General features: G+C 46.5%; 2 protein-coding genes across 11 annotated transcripts in view; one reads left to right on the top strand and one right to left on the bottom strand.

Moving 5' to 3' along the window:
* Positions 1–1,539: 1,539 nt before the first annotated feature.
* LOC135398125 (uncharacterized) lies at positions 1,540–5,160 on the top strand. The gene is made up of 5 exons (XM_064629553.1): positions 1,540–1,658; positions 2,497–2,787; positions 3,150–3,521; positions 3,602–3,708; positions 4,872–5,160. Exons 1-5 carry the CDS (start codon positions 1,595–1,597, stop codon positions 5,049–5,051), a joined length of 1,014 nt encoding a protein of 337 aa, XP_064485623.1. The 5' UTR covers positions 1,540–1,594; the 3' UTR covers positions 5,052–5,160.
* A 6,533-nt stretch (positions 5,161–11,693) lies between these two features.
* Positions 11,694–22,699, bottom strand: part of LOC135396876 (protein trachealess-like) — a 227,171-nt gene continuing 216,165 nt past the window's right edge. For 3 of the 10 annotated variants that reach the window (XM_064628087.1, XM_064628095.1, XM_064628091.1), the window contains 11 exons: positions 21,690–21,766; positions 20,503–20,592; positions 20,255–20,420; positions 19,682–19,800; positions 19,333–19,532; positions 19,147–19,253; positions 18,509–18,656; positions 18,305–18,426; positions 16,493–16,644; positions 14,936–15,007; positions 11,694–14,097 (listed from right to left, as the gene is read on the bottom strand). In XM_064628087.1, coding sequence (XP_064484157.1) covers positions 13,084–14,097; positions 14,936–15,007; positions 16,493–16,644; positions 18,305–18,426; positions 18,509–18,656; positions 19,147–19,253; positions 19,333–19,532; positions 19,682–19,800; positions 20,255–20,420; positions 20,503–20,592; positions 21,690–21,766 — 2,267 coding nt within the window. In that variant the 3' untranslated portion in view covers positions 11,694–13,083. The other 7 variants (XM_064628094.1, XM_064628097.1, XM_064628096.1 and 4 more) reach the window with 7 other exon arrangements.

The following is a 22,699-nucleotide window of genomic DNA, read 5'->3' as shown; positions in this document are numbered from 1 at the left end:
GTTAAGTGAGTGGAGTCTGAAACACTCGCGTCCCGGGGCGCCTACATAACGCACCCAATGACGCTTCGCGAGACTTGAGCTGCCGAAACAGCGCTCTGTTTTGCAAATCAATGAACACAAGCGTAGAAAACAGCGCTTGGTTTAAAGCGCTCTGAGGGAAAGTGCTGTGGAGTGGTGGGGTGATGTAGGGGGAAGGTGGCGGTCAGCCGACCCTGGAGTGGCGATTCGGTGCACCCACACTCTTAAAAATGAACTTCACCACATAGCACGCTCGTAGCCAACCATCACCCCGAATGACAACGTTCTCGCCCTAGATTTGTTGAAAACGGGAGGAGGAGCCTATTTTGTGCCGTGCATAATGGTCACAAAATAGCCTCCTCCTCCCATTTTCAACAAATCAGGGGCGAGAACGTTGTCATTCGGGATGATGGTTGGCTAGGAGCGTGCTATGTGGTGAAGTTCATTTTTAAGAGTGCAGGGGAGGGAGTAGAGAGAGGGTGAAAGAGGGCGGCGAAAGATGATGGTGGCACAGGAGAGGGAGGGGTGTGCTAACCCTCTTGCTCAGGGATTTGGCTAGTCCAACAGAAATACTCCCACCAGAAAACATGCGAGTATCCCTCAGTGGTCATTGGGATGCTCCTTGCACCCGGTAACCAACAGGATTATTGGCGAAATTACCCCATCGAAGCAAAGTGCTGTATGTAAGAACATGCCCTAAGATTGCCCTAAGAACCTGCCCTAAGAAGGGCCTGCCCGTTGGGAAGGTTCTAGGCTGCTGGCCTGCCCAGCACCAGGTGCCGGCATTGCGCGCTCTTGTGGACTTCCTTACTGCCTTGGGCTTGCTTGACACTCTGTGAAAACTTCAATGACATTGTGTTCGCACTATATCTGACATTGTGCAGTGAGTGTTTCTCGGCGTCGAACGTCTCCCCCTTTCCTTTCCCCCGTTTTCCTTTATGCTTTATCCTGCTACACCCACTCTACCCCTTTCTTGTTTCCTGTTTATGGTTGTTTGTTTGTTTGTTCTTCTATTTTTCGTAGCTAACATTTTTTCTTTCCTTTTTTTCATCCACAAACGCGTTTTGGAGTAGCCAGTTCTGACTGGGTCAGGACTAACCTCTCCATATTTTTCTTTCTTCCAATCCAATCCAACACGCCCTATGAAAATTGCAGCAAACGGGTGACGAAAGCCACAGAAGCAACACACACCACAGTGTGTGCAAAGGAAACACCGGGCTAATGAGAGCCGAGAAATACGAGAAACAGGAAGGGTGTCCTCCTGTTTGCCGAACAAGTGACATAGAATCGTCATCCTGACCAGATGTGTAGTTTCTAGATCGCTGAAGGCTTTCCATTAGCATGAAATACATACTTCAGAACCGCTCCTCTAGCACGCCCTTAATGATTTGATTATAATGACTACGGTCATGACTGCAGTAGTGACGACAGTAGTAATACAGTAAGCACACCTCAGTAGTAGGCAAGGCACATTCCTTGGTGATTAAGGCCAGAGAGGGAGGAAGAAGAAAGCATCGGCAGTGTCATCACCAGCACATTCACATTCGAAGGACGAGACCATCGATCGTACAACTAAATGCCTACCATATCAACGTTCCACCATCTGTCGCTGATTGCACTGTTTGCTTCTATCAATGCACGTAAGCATAGCTGTACCTCACCTACAACTGTTGTGACATGTTGCGTCCATACTGTCTATCACGAAACAAATAGAAAAGAGGAGGACATTGCACGAAACTGGTACAGCTACTGTGTCACTGATAACCACCACCTTATTTTTAACAGATGATGAATGGAGAGTTTCATCGCCGGGGGCGATACTCTATCTCACTGCTGCTGGTGATGTGGGGAATGAAATAATGAACCCTTTCACAATAAGGACCGAAGTCCTATGGTGTCCAAAAAGGTCGAAAGAGCTTTGAGGGCAAAGCATTGGTGGGCTGGATTTTGCCAGGGACCGAGCAATTTTGATAGAGAGAGGGGGCGAGAGTCCAGATGATTAAGAGACCCGAAGAGTGTGGTTCGGGAAGGTTGGTAGTGTGAGCAATGAACAAGAATGTGCTCTAGATCTTCTGAGCACCACAGTGACAGAACTTGGGAGAGTGAACTTGTCTCAAGCGGTAACGCACTGAGCTGTAAAAGCCACATTGAGCCGTATTCGATGAATTAATTCAGCATCTTCACGAGAGGTGTTTCGTGGCATGCGGAAAGTGGAAGTGTTGGATCAACTCTTCCCAGCATAGATGGGGGGAGGACAGTTGTCCATTGGCCGGAAGCCAGGGGTTTCATGAGACGTCGAAGAATGGAATGACTGTCTCTTCTCAGCAGCCCAATACGCGTCAGTCTCCGAGAATCGCTGTAACGACTTCGCAGATTGGGTGCGAAAAGGCCTGTTTCTACCATTCTTTCAGTATCTATATTGTGTTTGCCACAGAGGACATATTGTGCGAAAGAAATTCATGAGGCCTTTCCCCTCAGAATGGCAATACATGCCCGTGGTTATTTCGACGACAGAAGTAGGCATCCGCTGGACATCTCTCGGTAGGCAACAGCCCGCATCAAACACCGCCAACCAGTTCGTCATACAATCTTGCACGGTAAACACTGGGTGCATAGAGGCGTGCCGGGCTGATGAGGTAAATGCCGCCCAAAGGAAACACACCGTTCACGTGGACCTCCACTCCAGACGTCTTCTCATCAGGGTGTTCCACCAGACGATCAAGCCGAAGTCGCCTGACTTTGAGCATGAATTTGCGCAGACACCAGAAGGTATGTTGTAAAGAACACAAACCATGTACTAGATGTACGAAATAACCCCGATATGTTGTCTACACGCTATGCAAGTTCGTCTGCATAGCTCTCCACCTTCCCTCTCTCCCCTATTGCTCGTGAACCAGCCTCAGTGGCCTCTCCCTCAAATAGGTGTGTAACAGCTCAACGTGAGGCAGATGTGGTTTCTTCTGTGAACCTAAGTGGAGTACTATGCATACCATGCGGGCCTACGAATACCCCCTATTGCTGAGTGGGCTCCAAACTGTACCCTCTCCTCCACAGAGACAACCTGTGGTAGGGTATAGGGTCGGCATTTTTGTGCTGGATTGCTAATACAGCTCACCGTGATGTTGTTGCAGAGCCGAATCCACCGTGCAATGTCACTTGGTCCCGTGACGCCTATGGAGGGGCATTGGTCAGCTGGGATCCCGCTCTCGGCCCAGTCGAAGGCTACGAAGTCCGACTCTGTAACAGCAAGAATCTGGGCAGCGTTCCGGGAAGTGCGTTGGCAAGCAAGTTCTATCCAGGCGGGATGAAAGTAGAATGCGACGTGGGATGCCCAGGGGTTAAGCCTATAGTTACCAGTGAGAACTACACACAAGCCTATCTCACTGATATTTATCCCTTCGTTGGTCTCGCCATAGAAGTTAGATCTTTTCGTAAGGACCAGCGGCGGGTCGTCCATCATAGTGTACCATCTGCAAACGTCCATAGTGACAGACTTAGCAGAGGTACATGATTTTGCAGTTTGCCTGGTTTGTAGGCCTTTGCTGCGACAGTACTGTGGCTTAAGCCTAGATTTTTATCGCAGATCTTTTGGTTTCGATCGCATCTACTGCATCGTTCTTGCTGCTAGGTAACCCCCTTGGATTTCTGGTTGTCATCTGTGGCGTTGGAGGGCTGGTAGCAGTATTCAGGGTAAATATGCACCACGTTATCTTGCGCAGATGCATGTTTTTATGCATCTGTTGGTCTGTTTGCGGCATGGGTGGACCGGGCCCCCCTCTGGAGTTCCAAAGTCACTTGTGGAAATTGCCCTCTTTACACACAGGTCGTCACAATTTATATTGAGATGTCGTCATAGTATTATATGTCGAGGTTTCAAGTGTCGTCATTGTATTATATTATCTAATGTCTATTAGTTGAATGCTTTTCCCCCACACACACCGAAAACTCTTTGTCCGCCCTTGAAAAAATCCTGGGAACGCCCATGGTTTGTGGTGCAGGTGTAGACATAGAGATACGATGTGTATGTTGCAACCGTCATGTCGGAAACATCGATAAAATCACGTTAAAGCTATTTATAGTCATTTCTTTCGGCTGAGGGACCTTTCGGCAGCCGGGGCAGGCCGCAGTTGAAAACCAGCTTTTGACGATGTGATTGCCCTCTAGGGAATATTAAGTTAGTTACGTTTTTATTATTATGTTTTGAGTCTTCCGAGAGCTTTTGTCTGTGTTCTACGAGGGCGACACAATTGGCCAGTTGATAGATTGTATGTTTATACCGCGGAAGTCACAAAAGTTTCAATTCGCATCATCCGCTCTCCTTTAGTGTCATCTGCGTGTGCGTTCGATTTCTTGAGAATCAGCGCAGCGTTGAGACTTCTTTGGGTGCCAGACGTGGTCCTGCATTCTGAAGACGATACTTTAGTGTACGAGACGCAGTTCCTATCGCGGCTTGAGAATCGTTAGGACATCCGGTAGTCAAGAGATTTGAGAGATTGCTCGTCACTCACTCGTTTAGGTGAACAGTGTAGGGCCACGTGCGTCTTGTCTCTTCTGCTTTAAAAGGGTGCCACGAAAGTCGCTGATTACAGGCTGATTAAGAGAGATTCCATTTGAGATTGATCAGGGACTGAAATATTGTAGCACATTCTGCTTCCATGGCGTCAGGACGGACAAACCTGCACCGGCGCCGTTTTCAGGCACCCACTTAGTAGCAGTTAAGACCACTTAGTGGGGCAAACCATCTACACATGACAATGCGATGAAGCACCAGAAGTTTAGGGGAATTAGAAACTCTCTTCCTCGGTATGTCGCTGTTTATGTGCATTATTACGTACGTCACTGTCTTTTCCCAGTGGCTACGTTACGGCCAATGTGGTCCCAAGCCATCGTTGGACATTTCTCAGCTGGTTCTCAAGGCAGAAGGATCAACAGATCTGAAACGTGACATGGCCGCTTCACCCCCAAAAACCAAAACAAAACCGAAATTAGCTCATCCGTTAACCAAAAGCAGCACAGCTACTGCCAGCAAATAGAAGGATCGAATATGTCAGCATTCTATACTACTAATAATCTAATGCTAATAAACTGAAAAAGACACAGCAACCTTCACACAGAATTTTGTTCCTTACAGACAAAGCAACTGTACACGTTTCCTGTGCAAATCACCATGTTACTATACAGGCTTCATCACGAATTCGTTATAACTTCGATACCAGTCTGTCACAGCCTGATCATTACCCTATCATTACCCTAAATGGAACCTCGATGATAGCGTTAATCATCGACAAATTCGTGATAAAAATCACCCTTGGTGCTTGAAGAACGTATCTCTAAAGAACAAACGCAGAGTGACATCAACCAAACAAATTACAGGTGATTTTGCATTCCTTATGCATTGCGCCTATGGGAGTATGTGGGTGAAACACGCTTTAAGTTTTTGTCACAGAATTGTGGTCATGCAAAAGCTTGTATGGCACCGTAGCCTTTAAACGAGCGAGTCTTCCTCGATTGGGCATTCTGAAAAACCAACACGGCCAAAGAGCATATTAACATGCCTTTACTTTTGCATTGTATTGCCTATTTTGGTGTTTTTCAATCGTTTTTGTGCCTGAAGTTCCGGGTCCTCCTAATTATATTACTTCCAACCATTGCAATTTCCTGTCAAAATGACGCAAGGGAAGTTGCAATATCACGTGGGTTTACGCTTCCGGTCCGAAGTTCTGCTGGTGTCGTATAGCGTCAGCACATGTTCAACGTTCTTAGAGGGCCCGTAAACAGGGCGGCAAACATTTCATAAATAATGGTACCCCATGAAAGAACGCAAGCCATAATACCCAAATATACATTTCGTTCGGCTCGTGCCAGCTCAGACCTTACATGCTTTCGAATATGAGTAACCTGCGCGCCTTTCTCCACGACGCATACGTCACATGTCTACGTATCTTTTGCCGTCCAATCGGGGGGCCTAGCTCCGAACATTACGTCTCAAATTACCAGCCAATAAACAAGCTTCCACATCAGCTGTGAGGCGGAATGCTCCGTTTGTTTGCGTGGAACTACATTTTGTGCTCCGTGGTCCAGAAATTCAGCATTATGACATCTCCGACATCGTCGGCTGGCGCAAACCTCAATAACAAACCTCCACCGAGAAACGTCATCATGACGTTGGTAGACAGTCTGAAACAGATCGGAAGGGAAGGGCTGGGTTCTACGAATAGGCACTTGTTCGCTGCTTCCTATTGAAAGAAAAGTAGGACCCAAGGTCGCGTCCTTTTCACGGATCATCGTAATCCTCTGAAGATTTTGGCTTTCGGGCGGGGGCTTGTTCGCCCCTGGCTTCGAGCATAGTTCAACTCTACCAAACTGGTGGCGCTGTCGAACACTATGACGTCATTTGTTTACAAACAGGGAGAGGTCTATTGGGCTGCTCTCATATGACGCGATTCCAACCCAGGTTCCTCCCTCTCACGACGTGACATGGCCAGCACGCTAACCACTGTGCCACGCGAGCTGGTGACGCGATGCCGCGTGGCTCAAACGAAAGTACTGCATCCCAGTCGTCGGAGCCATTCCAAGATGACGAAGATGACCCATCGCGCAACTTATCCGGAACTGTAGCGCCGGATATTCATTCGCGCTCGCGGTGTGCTGCGTGTTAAGGCACGGTAAAAACGTAGTGCGCGTATGATATCTAAATTGAACGCATTTCTTTTCCAGGTTGAGGTTGTAACTGTTTAGATTTCGAATAGAATAAGACTCGAATTCATCTAGTCAATTTCGGCAAGTGAAATAAATTCATGCGTAGAACCCTTGATCGTAATTGGTGAGGAAAGCGCCACATCAAAATGACGTAAAGTTAGAGCGCAGGGAGGATCTACAAAGCGAAAGAGTGCAGTGAATATTTCATCCGTATGCAAGCCCCTTTTGGTTTTAAGCGCTGGTATTTGCAAGGAACTTTCACTGCCTAAATTGCAATAACATAACGCAGAGAAATGCGCCCCTTGTACACCTGTTTACGGCCCCCTTAAAGGCAAACATGGGCGAATGTTCAGCGTTTAGCTGCACTAATTGTGCGGAAAAGTGACATAAAATGTATCGCGTGCCCTGGTACCCTCCGACTTTGGACAAATGTCATCAGCGTAAAACAAAATTGAACTAAGGTGTGTATAGGCATTTGCCACCAAATGCCGTGATGTGTACCTACCATATCGAATTGTGCGCGGCTGCGATAACATTATAAACTCACAATGTGAAAAGAATTTCGTTAAAGTAACACCGTAAAATTTCGAAGTAAAATTTCGGTCCGGAAGTTCGAAGTCCCAGCATGTGCAGCGCCACCTCTCCACTTGAAAGCCACCCATTCCTTCCACGCTTGAAGGGCATCGATCGCATGTCCATCCTCGTTGCGCCATCTCGAAGCGCCACTAGCTGTTATACGCATTCGTAGTAGTAGTGGGGAGTTAACGTAGGTGGCAGGCCACGCTGTAATATGAAATCATTGGGAAAGAAGGACAAGAAAAGGCGTCCTTATACACAGAAATGTGAAAAGGTCATGCGGACATAGGGAAGAAACCAGAGCGAAAAGAACGCGAAAAGGGAGGCCCGGAGAAGGAATCGACATTGGAATCAAAGTCGACCAGTGTTACAATGGTGGCATGATGCACTCTGCACACATGTAGCAAACCAAAACTGTGAAAGAAAATGTTCGTCAAGCAAATGAAGTCGCAGTGGCCAAGGTAGCAATATCGCGGAGCACGCTGCTACACATCCTGTAAGGCACGGTGTGAAATTAGAGGAATGACGTTTGGGAGTTTGAAATGCTAGTTGTAGAAGAAAGCAACACCTTTTGTAACTTTCGATATCGTACTCACACTCGACGAGTTCTTACAAGTGAAATGTTTCATAAGAGTAACATGTACGACGGTGTAACTGCGAGTTCCGAACCCCTTTAATCCAGCTGCGGCATAAACATACATACAACATTCACTGAAAAAAGATGGTGACAACTAATCGCATCGTTAGAACGAAGTCAACGGGGCCGGGGAAAATTCGATATGAGTGGCAGTTCGATATAGGCGGAAGCCCCACAAAAACAATGACAGCATAGACACGGAAGCGCGTGGAAGCACCGCGGGACTCTTATACCCCTGCCACACGGTCGTTTCAATGGCCATCGAAAGCGATAACCGTCCGCCATTTCGATGTTCATTGACACTTGACCTCTGCAACATGGACGATTCGAGGCCCATTGAGAGATTGACGCGTCACACGTCGGATGGCGCCACGCGTGGCAAGCGACTTCTGCACATAAAGCTTTTGTAGGATCAAAACATATGCACAGACAAGCAAAACCTAGTGCAAAAGATGATTTTTGAACTTTTATTTCGCGCACTGTGTTGATATGCTTGCATTTTGCTTCTTTTTCGTTGGTGTCACGGAAGCAGATGAACTTTCAGACGGCTCAAAGGGTACGTGCTTTGCGTATGCACGACGTTGCGAGGTGCTATGGTGGAGAGTAAAAAAGTAAACATATGATACTAATTACACGGGGTCGCTCAGATTACACGTAATTTTGTACTCTATTAACTCGCATTTGCTCCCATTTGCCGCCTTATTGCGAGTTTTTGTGCACCACTTGCTTGCTCGCTGAGCATGAAACTGCCACAGGCATTTTTCCACGATCGTCGACAGCTTCAATGATGCGTCTGGAGTCTCCATCGAGTTGATGACCATCCAGTTTAATCCAAAGTCACTGTAAAGCAGATTCCGAATATCATTCAATTCAAGAACGCCCGTGTGGCAGTGGTATTAATAAAGTACCCAAGCTAGGAAACAAAGCTTGGTGATAGACACCTTGAGATACTTTTAGCTGAGGCGCAAAGAGAGAGAGGGGGGAGGGGGGCGTCCGCCCCTGTTTGCTGTTAGGGTGACGCTCCAATGGAGAAATGTGTGTTCTGTAAACTTTTCTCCCAAGCTGTACAATTCGAATAATTCGATTCGATATGCATGAATTTCATTATGAACCCGCATACTCACTTTTTGAATATTCATAGTGCTTCACAATGAAACTCGCGTATTAAGCAGCCTCGTTGAACCTGCGTTCACCATTGTTTAAAGAACACAGAGGAAAGCCGGCATCTGAACGTTTTGCCTGGATAGAATGGGTCCTTCGCGAAATGGCCGCTTCACGTTCCCCATATCCCCTAGAACATCATTAACATCGAGCTGGACCAGACCGTACGTCTTATACGCGTGTGTCACAAGGAAAGACAGTGCTACTTATGCGACCGCAGCAGCAGGTGAGATAGTGTTCATAGTAGCGAAACCCCGACACGGGGGACAAGAAGGGACATACACACACAACGCCTCAAATCAACGTCTGTTTGCTTAACGCAACAACCAATTACCAAAATGATTTATAGCACGATGCTCCAATCGTTCTGCATGGTCTGCACAAACGCGACAGGTCGCGTTCCTCGGTTCTTGGACGATGACAAACTTTATCATCTTTGACATTGACCTAGGGATTTTTAACTTTTTTTTTCAGATAGCAAGGGACATACAGGGTGTTTTTTCAGTCTTTACGATTTTTTTAAATAAAAAGCTATGAGAGCAGCATAGATGCCGTTTTTGCAGGTGCGTTATGTGGTCAGGCGGACATCCCCTCGAAAAGAGTATGTAACTACTAGATGACTAATTACCCAAAATCCATGAACTGTTTAGTTAGGGGCGCTCGTGAAAAAGTTAGCGCGTGCGGTGTAATATCGACCGCCCAATTGTGCTATGCAAATGAGCCGAAACTGAAACAGCCCGCATCAGAAGCGCAGGGAGGACTGCCCTCATTCCATGTCAGAGGGAAACGTGTCTTGGAGCGATGGAGATAATATTGGGGTAGGTGCTCATCAATGCTTGGCTGATCGGCCTTGTGGTCTAGATAGGCCGCCGCCGCTGACGACGAAGGTTATGCGCTCCTGAGGCGCGCGGTTTTGGTTTCGGCTCATCTGCATCGGTGATGGGTATTTCAACGCATGTAATCAGGGTTCTTATGAAACTGAAATAATTTCAACAAGGATCGTCTCCCATTCCTCCCATTCTGCTCTCTCTGCTATGAGGCGCGCAGTTTTGGTTTCGACTCATCTGCATCGCAATATTCGGCGATGCATATTTCAACGCACGTACTCGTTTCAGGATTTTATTGTTTCGCATTCTGCTATCTCTGCTATGAGGCGCACGGTTTCGTCTCATCTGCATCGCAATATTCGGTGATGGATACTTCAACGCACGTACTCGTTTCAGGATTTTTATGAAATAAAAATACTTTCAACAAGGATCGTCATGCATTCTGCTATCTCCGCTATGAGGCGCGCGGTTTCGGCTCATCTGCATCGCAATATTCGGCGATTGATGCTTCAACGCGCGTACTCGTTTCAGAATTTTTATGAAATAGAAATAATTTCAGCAAGGATTGTCACGCATTCTGCTATCTCTGCGATGAGGGGCGCGGTTTCGGCTCATCTGCATCGCAATATTCGGCGATGGATACTTCAACGCACATACTTGTTTCCGGATTTTTATGAAATAAAAATACTTTCAACACGGATTGTCTCGCATTCTACTATCTCTGCTATGAAGCGCGCGGTTTTGACTCATCTGCATCGCAATATTCGGCTATGGATACTTCAACGCACGTACTCGTTTCGGGAATGTATCAAATAGAAATGCGTTCAAGGATTTTCTCCCATTCTGATATGTCTGATATGCGACGCGCAGTTTTGGTTTCGGCTCATCTGCATCGCAATCCTAGGCGATGGATATTTCAACGCACGTGCTCGTTTCAGTATTTTGATGAAATAGAAATGCTTCCAGCAATGATTGTCTCCGCTTCTGCTACCCTACTTTTCCCAAATGCTCCTAATTAATGAATTTAGGTGATTAGTCATATAGTAGTTACATACTCCCTTCGAGAGGATGTCCGCCTGCACTCTAAAAACAGAGCTTCACCGCATAGCACGCTCCTAGCCAACCATCATCCCGCTCAATGACAACATTCTCTCCCTTGATTGGATGAAAACGGGGGGCGTACGCTATTTTTGTGGCAATTATGAACTACATAATGCCACAAAAATGGCGTACACCCCCGTTTTCAGCAAATCAGGGGAAAGAACAACGTCACTCAGGACGACCACGGCATTGGACGACTCTACTAGCGACCTACCACGACTACCCGATTACCACTACTAGCAGACTACCACGACATGCCACGCTCTTAGCGTGTGGTGACGCTCATTTCTAAGGGTGTGGTAACTCAACTGAAAGAAGGGCACCCATGCTGCTCTCATAGCCTTTTTCTATTTCTAAATCTGCTGCAGATAAAAAAAAACTCCCAGTATATTGAAATAAACGTAACCCAGTGTAACCTTTTACTATAGGTGTAATTCAGTCGGAATTACGATTCTGTAGTTGTAACTGTAATCCAATTCATTTTACGACCAACATTGTTCCAACCCAAATTCAATTACTCCTGAAAAGCACTTTTGATAGACCTATTATACAACTCCATAAAATACAAAAAATACTTATCCTATTCTTGAGGACGAAATAACATGCACCTTACCGCTTCGCGCCACTTCGATGCCACTTCAATATTGGTAAAATCAGACACAACAAAACGGGAGTCACTCAACATTTTTGTTTATTTCCACGCCTTCCAGTCGCAAGAAGACACGTAACCTGTGTCGATAGAATTTTTTTTTCTACTCACGAGAACCTTTTTTGACTTTTTCGTGACATGCCGAGGGGCAAAGAGAATGCTGGGAGCAAGAGAAGCTGCTAAGTGTATTTACATAGACAATACTCAATTCACTACATCTGCTTCAAGTCGTCGATGCACACAAACAGGCTCTCCGCAATGTGCCGAACTTGCTCCAGCACATTTTGCGAAACTTTTCAAAAAAGAAAGAAAATCATCCAAATCTTCTTGGAAACAGAACGTGAATGCATGTTTTCAGTCTCGTAAAAACATTAGATTTGTTTGTTTCATTTTTTTTCCGTTTTCGTGCGGTGTTTCTGCTTCATAAGATCTATATATTTACTACATAGATAGTTTTTTTTTTCTTTTGAGTAATATATAAACTTCTTTTCTATATCACAATATTCTCCACACGGAAACATTATGCACACGAACAAAAAAAATTCGGGGATCCAGATTTCCATCCTGAAGCGAATTGGTCACAAAGTGAAAAAAATTCCCACCAGATACTATGAACAATAGAAGGAAACAAAGGAAAAGGAAAAAAAACGCCTATAAACCAACGCAGTGGGTTCATTTACAGGGTCTATTTACATCACGCACTGAGGGAAAGCGATTGGGTTATTAAATCAGGCATTCAATTTGAAAACCATTTTGTTGATTTCTTCCCGGTTTGCAAAGTATTCATACTTCATATGATCGCGGGTAATCTTTCCTTAGGTTATTCTTTCGTTATTTTATTGTTTTTATGCAACAATTGAGAAAAGGAATGGATGGTGAACCGAGTAATCGTATGGGGTAGCACATCTTCAGAGAGAAAGTAAACCCTCGCGGTCTCGCGATCAAAATGGTATTTCTCTCCTTTTCGTTTTCCGCCAACACTGAGTACAGGTTTTGATCTTCAAAAAAAAAAAAAAATCTGAGGAAATATTGAAACAGCACTGTATCAGTAAAATATTTACGTGGCTGTATTTTTTAAGTTCCTGCGACACGTAAGCCACTCTGTTTTACATAAAATAGAAAAAAAATATAGGCCTTCGTCAGTTTTCGCAAGTTGATCCCTCAGGGTAACTAAAGGGCACACTAAGATCACTCCCTCTATCTCTGATGATCATCACAGAATGGTAATTGTGGAATGACAATGGGAATGTACTTTTGGTGTACATCGTGGCTAGCAGCCGAAACTGAGACACCCGCTCCACCTAGTTTTAAAAGCCACACAAAAAGTCTCCATAGCAGCCGAACTCATCACCATCAGCTGCCTCAATCTTCAACACCGGTGTTGGATATTTTTTTTTAAAGAAAGTCTAGTACGACTAAGAGTTCGGTTGTTGCGCGTACCAACCACCGTTCGGTTTGCCGTACAAATGAAAGCCACTGGTGTAGAGTTGCTGCTCTTGTTGCGTCGCATAGTCCAGTCCACCAGGATGCACCAGTACTTGTGGCTTCAGCGGTAGTTCCGCTGCCGCTGCCGCAACGTAGTGTCTCATGTGCGGCATCGCCGCCGCCGCGGCCGCCGCTGCTGCTTCCGAGAATGCCGGGCTTTCCGCTAAGCCTAGCTTGCTATCCCTTGGCGAGACAGACGACGGAGGAGTGACAGCGGAAAATGGGGGTGGAGGTGCATCGACGTAGCCGGGGTAGGGTAAGACACCGTAAGGAGTCCCGTCTTTGCCCGGCAGCATGAACGCGTCTGCCGCGCCCCAGGGCCCTTCAGGTGGTGTCGGAACGTCTCCGTAGTACGTCGGCCGCGATGAACCGCTAACATGAGAACCGGATCGTATCACCGATTCTCTGCTAACGTACAGCTGGCGAAGTAAGGTTGACGCCGGCAGCGGCGGAGGGGGTCCTGCAGTTCCCGTCGTTTGAGGGCCTCCGATCCACTGGATCGTCGCTGCTGAAGGTCTCTGAGGTGGCGAAGGACCGCCAATAAGACCTCTCGATTCAGGGAGGTGTTTCTTCATCGCGTCTTCGAGTTCTCTCACCGTTAAGCTGGAGGCCTCGGTAGAATTCTGGTTCGAGCTTCCGCCGCCTGCCTTCCAGGGTCGCGACAGGCCGTCAGGACCATCACAGGAGTCATCGCAAGCTCCCGGAGGGGAGCAGGATCCTGCACCCCTGTCTTCGTCTCGGTGAAGAAAACCAGGAGCGCTCGGCTGGTCTGAGGATGGTAGGCTGCGAGCGGGACTACTGGGCTGCAGTGGCTGAAGACTAGATCGGCTGCCTGGCCGTGACTTGGGGCTGCTGCGACAGTTGCCGTCTTCGGCCGGCCGCTTGCGGAGGTTCTTAGGGATAGGGGCGGGTGATGGGTCTGTTACACTACAGACAACATCCTGCTGAGAGGGCACAGCGAGGGTAGGCAAAAGAGGGATTACGGTGTCGGGAATGTTTGTAGGGAGAAGTGGATAAAAGGAACAAAGGGTGGGGAACGGAAAGAAAACAAAAGTCGCTTGTCAATCACAACTGCAGCTACAAGTGCAATGTTCATAGAAGTACAATACTACAAAAGTACAACAAGGATAACGTTTGTTGCTGTAGGACGCATGCGTACCCTCGCCCAAAATCACCCTGTAAAACCACAATGACAAGCAACTATGAGGCCAAGATGACAGCATGCAGGAGGCGCATCTATATATTCTCTATAGTCGTGTTCAACGTAAGAAGGAAAAGAAATGTAGTCCGTCAGCTCTCAAAATATTACTGCGCCGCAGGTAGGACTCTCGGCGCAGAGACGTCACGCTCCCTCCTCCGTCAGATCATGTGATCCATCACCCTCACTCTGCTTCCGTATTGGCTGTTAAGACCGGCCGCATGACACTACGCGAGCCCTCCCCCATGGCGGCGCTGAAGTACTGCAGTATCTCTCCTGGTGCGCTATTTGTCTCATCTCTAAAGGCGTATGTAGATGACGGACTAGATTTATTTTCCTTCTTAAGTTGAACACGAGTGTAAGTGCGTGCACAGTTCGATAGCGTCGTCATGCCTGTTTCACTGCGGATGCAGACCCAGTACAAACAGAGAAGGCGTGCATGGTCACACAGATGACAGAAGCGAGAGCGTCAAAAGTGCGTGCGTGGAATTCCGGACCATAACGATTGGTGGATATTCAAACTGTGCGAAGCTACGGACTGATAGTGTGCGACAATATTGCGACATCTTTTGCAAGCTGCTGACCTGGTAAGGGTCGATGTACGTGTTGCAGTTCACCGGAGCATAATTAGAGTCCATTGCACGAGATCCTCGTATCTGTGGTATCGAGGCAAACCTTAGTACACTGTACTCCTTTTGCAAGGAGCATGTAAACAGATATCTTCGATAAAACACTGGTACGACTCGCCGGCTGATTCCCCGACTTCTCTCCCCAAGGGAGCTGTCACGCTTGAGGAACACAACGCAGAGATTTACTGCATGCTCACTTGATGTTCCTCCACAGAGGCTTCTGTTTCGTGGATGAACCCGGTAAAGCCCGTTTTTAACCCCCCCCCCCCCCCCGAGATCTGCATCACTGTCGCGTGAGGTGAAACCTGGAAATTCCCGAAAATTAACTAGCCAAAGTCAACCACCGATACGGGTACTGGAAAACGCTAAGTGCTGGACATTCAGCACAACCGCTCGGCATCTCGTGTTCGCCTGAAATACGACATGAGCTCTTTATTTATTTTGCACCCGAAAATTTGCTTCTCTACCGATTTTGCCGTACTGTGCAGTCCCTAACGTAAAACCCGACTTTTGCCACCGATTTTTGGAAAAGCACAATAAGGGAAAATACAAGGGTCAATTCTTCCACAGTGTAAAATTCCATGAGGTTTCGGCGAACAAAGAGAAAAAAAAAAAAAACTACCCTAGATGGTTATGCACTTTAAGGTAAGGAGAACATAATTAAGCACTTTATTTTTTGTCCTCCTGTATCCTTCACTGAAATGAGCATGACCATAATCTCTCACAGATGTACAGCATAAATCACGCTTTCGTGCATCACGTGAGTTGTGACCTCTGACAGAATTCTCGCACCTAATAGCGTGATATTGAAGCCGGTCCGACAAACCATTATATGCGTGCAGGGGAGAGCGTACACGTGTAGAGGGCAATTCACGTTTCACCAACAACACAATTTTCATGACACATGCATCTGTGATCGCGTCACCGAGAAATATCGTGCTACAGAACAACGTGATCCAGGTCAACGCTAGGCACATTCGATCAGAAAGAAGTGTTGCTCTGGAACCGAAACGCGAATCGGCCTCTTGTGTGCATGCGTGCTCTTCCCTACAAACAGATAATGGTTTGTCCGACCGGCCACACATCTCGCCACCAGGCGCGAGAGAACCTTGTCAGAGGCCCCAGCTCGTGCGTTGCGCGTAAGCGTGATATCTGCTGTATCGTGCGAACTGAGTGTCGAACTTGTACGAACTTTCCGCAATAAGTTGGACACTGTAACATATTTTTCTAAAGATATGGCATAAATGTAGCGTCAAATGCTATTACACGTCGGTTTGTAATACTTCACTCTCTACAGAGGAACATATAGAAACGTTTTCGTTTGTTGTGCTGGAATGCAAAATGCTGAAAGTTAGTCTGCATTCAAAAGCGTATTAATTTAAGTTGAATCGTCACCTGTGTTATTGCAGCAAGAAATGTTATGCAATCATCATCAGAAATGCGACACACACTTCATAGCCCATTACGGCTATCACCTCTCAAAACGAATCAGTGCAAACACGAACTGCCTACCTTAGCGGAACTCCTGAGGGCTTCGACCTTGTTGACTGTGCCAAGCTGCGTAAGGTGATCCGCTGAGGCTGTGCCGTCTTGGCCCCCTAGAGAATGAGTTTCGTGTGACTTTGGCGAAGGCCTGGGCTCCGGGTCTCGAGGCGAGTGGTCGTCTGGGTGGGAGGACCACTTGCGTGATTAATGCGTGCCACCATCAATTGATTTGGCATTCATTCGTGTAACACTTTCATTTGAGGTGAATACACTGGCAGTGTGCAAAATCTGATGGCGCACGCGGAGAATTCGTACGGTATTCTGGACGGTATTTTTGGACGTTTCTGGGTGTACGAAAAAAAAAAAAATGAAAGAAATAAAGGATTGCGAGCAGCCTTGATAAACGCTTGTCAAAATCCTTCAAAGAGTGGAACGTCATCTACGTGACATAGTGTCCTTGAGAATGACGCAACGGAAGGAGCAATTTTTGCAGCCTTCAAAGTAGAACACATTTTTGTCGTCCGAAGTCGTCGGTGAACTTTTCAATACGATCGTACCGGCAATGGTAGGAAGTCGCTCTCGCCAGCGACATCTCGCGCTTGATTCTCACATTTCTCCAATACTTCTGCATACTCTCTGCCCGCTCTCCTTTGCAGCGCGAACGTCGGCTAGAACAGCACTCGCACAGTCTTTAGGCATTGACGTATTTGCCTAGAACTGTACGATACCACCACCCACCACCACCGTCGTAGTCACAGGAATCTGCTATGGGCGATGGGAGAGGGGGACTGAGGATAAGTGGAAAGCTGTAGTGACGCGACAGTAGCGATGCAAGACAAACGGACGGACGGACGGACAGACGGATGCAACGCAACGGGACAAATCGCACGAAATAGCCGCAGGACGAAAAGTTTAGAAGGCATTAAACATTGCCAATCGATTTGTCGGTTCGCATTTCCAGACTGGTCACAACATGTTCTACTGGGCGTGCCTTGGGTCGCGTCTCTCTATATGTATGATCAAATGACGAGTAAAGCGAGCGAGGAAAAGCGGGAATCGGTAGTGAAGATGTTTTGGTGAAGGTCGCAACGCGGCCCCACTTGTGCGACCAGTTTGAAAGCAATGGTAATGAAGCATTTGTTTTGGTCGACTTCCGATAACGATCTTTCTTACGAGCCAACACGAAAGCCGCCAAGATAGCAGATGTTTCTTCAGCATTTCTATCCTTATTTTTATTTTTTTTCTTCGCCAACACCAATATAAACATCTTAAGCATTTCGTAGAATATTAATACTAATAATTATCGTCATAACGAACTCTGAGACTGGGGAAAAAAACACTCTAAACAGGAGGGAAAGAAACATTTTCAACTGCTCCGTGTAGGAAAGAGAAGGACTGCTACCTACACGGAGCAGTTGAAAATGTTTCTTTACCCTTTTCTCCCTCACTTTCTCCCTTGATGTATATACCTGTGTGGGATGGAATAAACTTTCAGGTGTGTTTGAGACTCCTGTTTAGTGTGTTTTTTTCCCCAGTCTCAGGGTTCGTTATGAAGATCAATTATCACCAGCTCGCCTGCATTCTCGCCGCTCTTTATGATAATTATATTGCAATGCAAAATTCTTACAACGCTGTGATGACTGCAGTGAAACCTCGGTACTTGGAGGTACTTTAGGTAGGAAGGTAGGTAGTTTAGGTTTAGGTAGTGGAGGCACATTCGATCTTCAATGTCCACTCTCATTTAGTAACAAATATGATCCGAAACCTCACCAAGAACGAACCATTACATAAAACGAGCCAAATTTTCTCTTCAAATAAACGAACCGAACTGTCTCTTACCTCGCCCATCATTGTCAGGCGTGGATCCTCTTTCAGAGTTGTTGGGGTCATCTGGCTTGACGTCGCTTGCACCGCGAAGCTGGCTGCTGTCCATTATGCAGTTCTCGTACTCAATACCACTGCTCGAAGAGACATCGTGCAATGACCCGACGTTATTGTTTCATCCGTGACCAGCAAAAGTGTCCCATCGGAGTCGATGCTTACCTGATGACATAGTTGACACATATGATACTCTGTTCCTCCGAGTTTTTGTTATTGCAGATGACTGTAGCGCACGTTTGGACCCAGGTGTAGCCGCCGTTCTTGTTCATGAGCCGGTAATAGCTGCTCATTACTTGTCCCTTGTTCATTACTGAAAGCAAATCAATAATTACGTTACTAATTAGCTAACATCGCGTAAGTACATGATGACAGTGCACAGTTTTGAAATGAAGGCCAGATAAAGGTTCGTAGCGTACATGCTAAGAAATTCTAATTAAATGATTCAAATTGTATTGTTTAAAATTTCGCAGACTTTCTTTAGAGCCTGAAAAAAAAAGAACTACGAAGAGAAAACGGAATGCCAGGTTTGTGAACGCACTCTACCACATTCTAATTCATACACGGGATGATGAGGTTAATTAATGAATTAGAGGCAATACAAGATATATCGTGACCAGCGCCACGTCGACTGTCAACACTATACGGCCAGCTTTATTCGCACGCAATGTACCAGTTGTTGAAAGCTTAGTTCAGGTTACGTGGGACACCGTGTGGACCTTACTACGCGGGACATAAGCTTTTATCAACCCTTCTAAAAAAAACATCAGCAAAAATCTTTCTCTATTTGTACAAAAACTCACAATCAACGTGACACTTCCTAAGCTTCTGAACGTCCTGGCCGTGGCAGAGAGAGTACATGTTCCTTCCTGTGATGTCTTCAGGTGTGTAATCCAGGAGTTCCGATATCCTGCGTGCGGAAAGCAAAGCCTTGTATGACGACGCATTATACCCCATCACGTGATATGCAATGCATTCTGGTGACGTACCTGGGTTCGCAGTGTGCGACTCGAAAGTCGAATGTGAGCCGCATGACGAACATGTCGCTCTCGAGACGTACTTCGTTGACTGAGGGCGGAGGCAGTGCAATCGCCATGGCCACCATGCCCATGAGGTTGGGTGGCTGCTTGTTACTCCGGCTTGGTGAGAACGCGTACTGCGGCCGTAAATGGCACAGCACTAGTACTACCTACACAAATAAAATATCCGACGTATTTGTTAGGCCTGATGTGCATGAACGACTGCAATGCTAGATTTACGACAAGAGTGCATATATCGACCATAGACGTTGTCGTAATGCCCCAACGGAACTATTTTAAATCATGCTGATGTCTTTACCCGGTAGCCCGACGACTTGAAGTGACAGCCTCGCTTAGTAAGGGTAGACTTCATGCGAATGCAGAAGGACCGTTCCAAACCCTTGTATGCTGCGCTGGCACCGAGAGTCATCACAGGAGCTGCGTTATTCATCAGTCCATGAGCCAAACAAAACCAGGACACTGTTACTTCATAAGAAAACACTAAAGAAAGACATCGAGATAGGTCACACACAGCCTCGGCAAGGCACAGAGTTGTCTACATTGCATCGGACAGGCACAGAGTAGCCTACATTGCCTGGAAAGAGTTATATTCGTTTCTGGAAGTCAAACACATCTACGAGAAAAGCATGGGGCAGTCCGTTGGACGAAACAAACCACGCTGTATTTGAGGTGGTTACAGGACGCAGAATCCATTTTAATGTATCACTATCAGTACAGCAGATCGAATTCAGTCTTAAATGGCTTGCAACTTTCCTTAGCCCACGGACAAGGACCTTCCGCCGTACACTTATGACGTACATGGTACATTTAGGAGTAGACATGACCTTACACGACGGTCACGCCTTACGTACAAGATGATTCGTCCCCTTACCAGGCCTATCGAGAGAGTTTGGCGTCGATGAACCATCGTCCGAACCACCTGACCCACCGGAAGGGGAAGACAGAGACTGAGACAGGTTGATCCCCAGTTGCTCGGCCAGCTCGGCATGATCTTGTTGATGGATGTAGTCGAACACGCTACTACCAGTCATTTCCACCTGCGAGGGAGTGAAATTGGTTACTCCCGTTCCAAATCTGATATCACAGTAGTTGCGGTATGAGCGATGTTACAGTACGCACTTGAGAAAGGCCCAAGTAGATGGACACTGTTTCCGATATGTACAAGAATCTTCCGTCGGCTGCCAGAGCGAACGTGAAGCCGTCCAATGACTGAAAACAAATCAGTGACCAATCAGAAATGTTACTAACAAGTCTAACATGTATGTCTTGTATTGCATGAACAACGGCAACAAATACATTTAGTGAGAAAATTTGCTACTATAATTTGTTGTCAAGTAAACACATTGCAAGAGTCCTGCGCGGGACGAAATCGTTTGACACGCTTCCGACCTGCACCCTCCTGCGCAAGACCCGCGCCTGACCCGCAATCCGCGTTTCATTACAAAATGGAGCCCCGCATCCACCCGCAATCCGCGTTCTTTTCACAATCTCATCCGCACTTGGCTCGTCACCAGAACTTGTACACGCGCTGCAGGGTTCCCCAAGATAACCACCATGTCCTGATGCAATGCCGCGAATTTTACCATTCAAGAAGCCCTACAGCCCCTCGACAACAGAACCTTCTCGTTCTGCAACGACATGGGAAGGTGGTCGACAAAGGAGCAAGAACATGAAGCACTAAAGGTGCTCTGTGCCTCTTTAGAAGACAGCGGTATATATAACCGCTGGTATATATAACCGCAACCTGGGATCTCCATAAGCCCCCACAAAAGAAATGAAGCTGTAGGTGTGGGGCAGCCACCCCGTTCCAGCACCCCATCCATCTTTTGTACTACTACTACTACTGATACTACTACTACTATTCGACACCACCGGCGAGAAGAAACATTGGCATGGCCTGTGGATACTCCTCAGGACTGTCCCTGGTGGATTACGTGTCTGGAAGGTTTGATGTACCCGGATTCAACTTGGGCGGCTCATTAAATATTTTCTGTCCCTTTTTTTTCTTTTTTGCAAATATTTTACCCGCGCCCAACTTGTTACCCGTGCTCTATGCTCTGGCGAGCTCCCTCAAGGACATACGAGGACACCTTATAAGACGAGCCCACTGCTCGACACTCAGTGCTAACACACATCAAGCGTCATGGAGCAGTTGGTCGCACGGGCTCCTTTTCTTTTCTTTTTTCTGTATCCATCCATGCTACCGGAGTCAAAAATGACACCCGAACCCGACGCGCCACCCCCACAATATCTTCTACAGGAACCTGTATCTGGCAGCAAAAAGGGGCCGCATCGGTTGGGCTTACCTGTAAGATATGTGTGCCTTGATGCTGTTCGAAGATATCCATGGCGAAATTTGCCATCGATCGACCACGGAGAGGACCTGTAAATAAATAAATCATAAAACATTGATCTCTCAAAACGAAAAAAAAAAATAGAGAGAGAGATTATACAACAAACATTTCGCTGACAAAGTAGTTTGTTGGTTGTTTTCGTGCTTCTGTAATAATATTTCATTTGATATCTTGTCTTATTTTATTTTTTCACTTATCACACCATTCAGCTTGTAAAAGGGATTATTTTGCAAAGAAACACTTTTATTTATTTTGCAGGCTAAGGTGAAAGGCCTAATAACAATGTTGAAAAAGGTGTTTGCAAAACGCCCGTGTTCTAAATGGGGTGCACCACCCTGAAATGATATTTTCAGTAGAATACACACTATCAAATGACACTCTTTGCAGTGTGCACAATAGTCCATACAGAAGGATGTCGAGCTTATATCACAAAAGGTGCGTGCAACAGGACGAGAGCATCACACCAGAAAGGGGCGAAAAAGTTACTGCGTACACGTATTTGTTGTTGCTACCTCAAAAGCCCGTCCCAAAGTCGCGTTCGCCATTTCAAGCGAGCACCACACGTCGAACACCAAACAAAACAAACCCGAAACACGATCAATATTCGGGTACAAACACACACACATACACCGGAATTCAAGCTCGAGCTTTTTCACATTCTGACCATGTGGGCCATTAAAATATTCAAATCGAATTCCTTGGCTTTCGCCCGAACACCCGCAAAATAGAAAGGGGGAAGCCCAACAACAAGATTTTCGTCGTCGTCGTTGTTGTCTAGGGTTACACAAGGCAAACCTTTTATCCCGCCGCCCTCTTATGCAAAATTCATGCGTAAACAGGACAAACAAACCCCATCACAGGCAGGGAAAAATAGGGCAAGTACTTGGCGTTTTTTATTCCCTATTTGTTTTTATTTATTTTGTAAAGCCTTTGTCAACCGGTTTACAAAGAAAATGTGGTTT

The sequence above is a fragment of the Ornithodoros turicata genome, chromosome 6 (genome assembly GCF_037126465.1).
Source record: "Ornithodoros turicata isolate Travis chromosome 6, ASM3712646v1, whole genome shotgun sequence".
Taxonomy (NCBI): Eukaryota; Metazoa; Arthropoda; class Arachnida; order Ixodida; family Argasidae; genus Ornithodoros; species Ornithodoros turicata.
This window is presented reverse-complemented; position numbering and strand designations above follow the sequence as displayed.

What these genes read in the sequence shown, in the direction of transcription:
- LOC135398125 (XM_064629553.1), top strand. Translation starts at nt 1,595, where the DNA reads ATGCCTACCATATCAACGTTCCACCATCTGTCGCTGATTGCACTGTTT. An exon ending in GTTTGCTTCTATCAATGCAC is followed by an intron (nt 1,659 to 2,496) that starts GTAAGCATAGCT and finishes CTTTCCCCTCAG; the next exon opens with AATGGCAATACATGCCCGTG. An exon ending in ATTTGCGCAGACACCAGAAG is followed by an intron (nt 2,788 to 3,149) that starts GTATGTTGTAAA and finishes ATGTTGTTGCAG; the next exon opens with AGCCGAATCCACCGTGCAAT.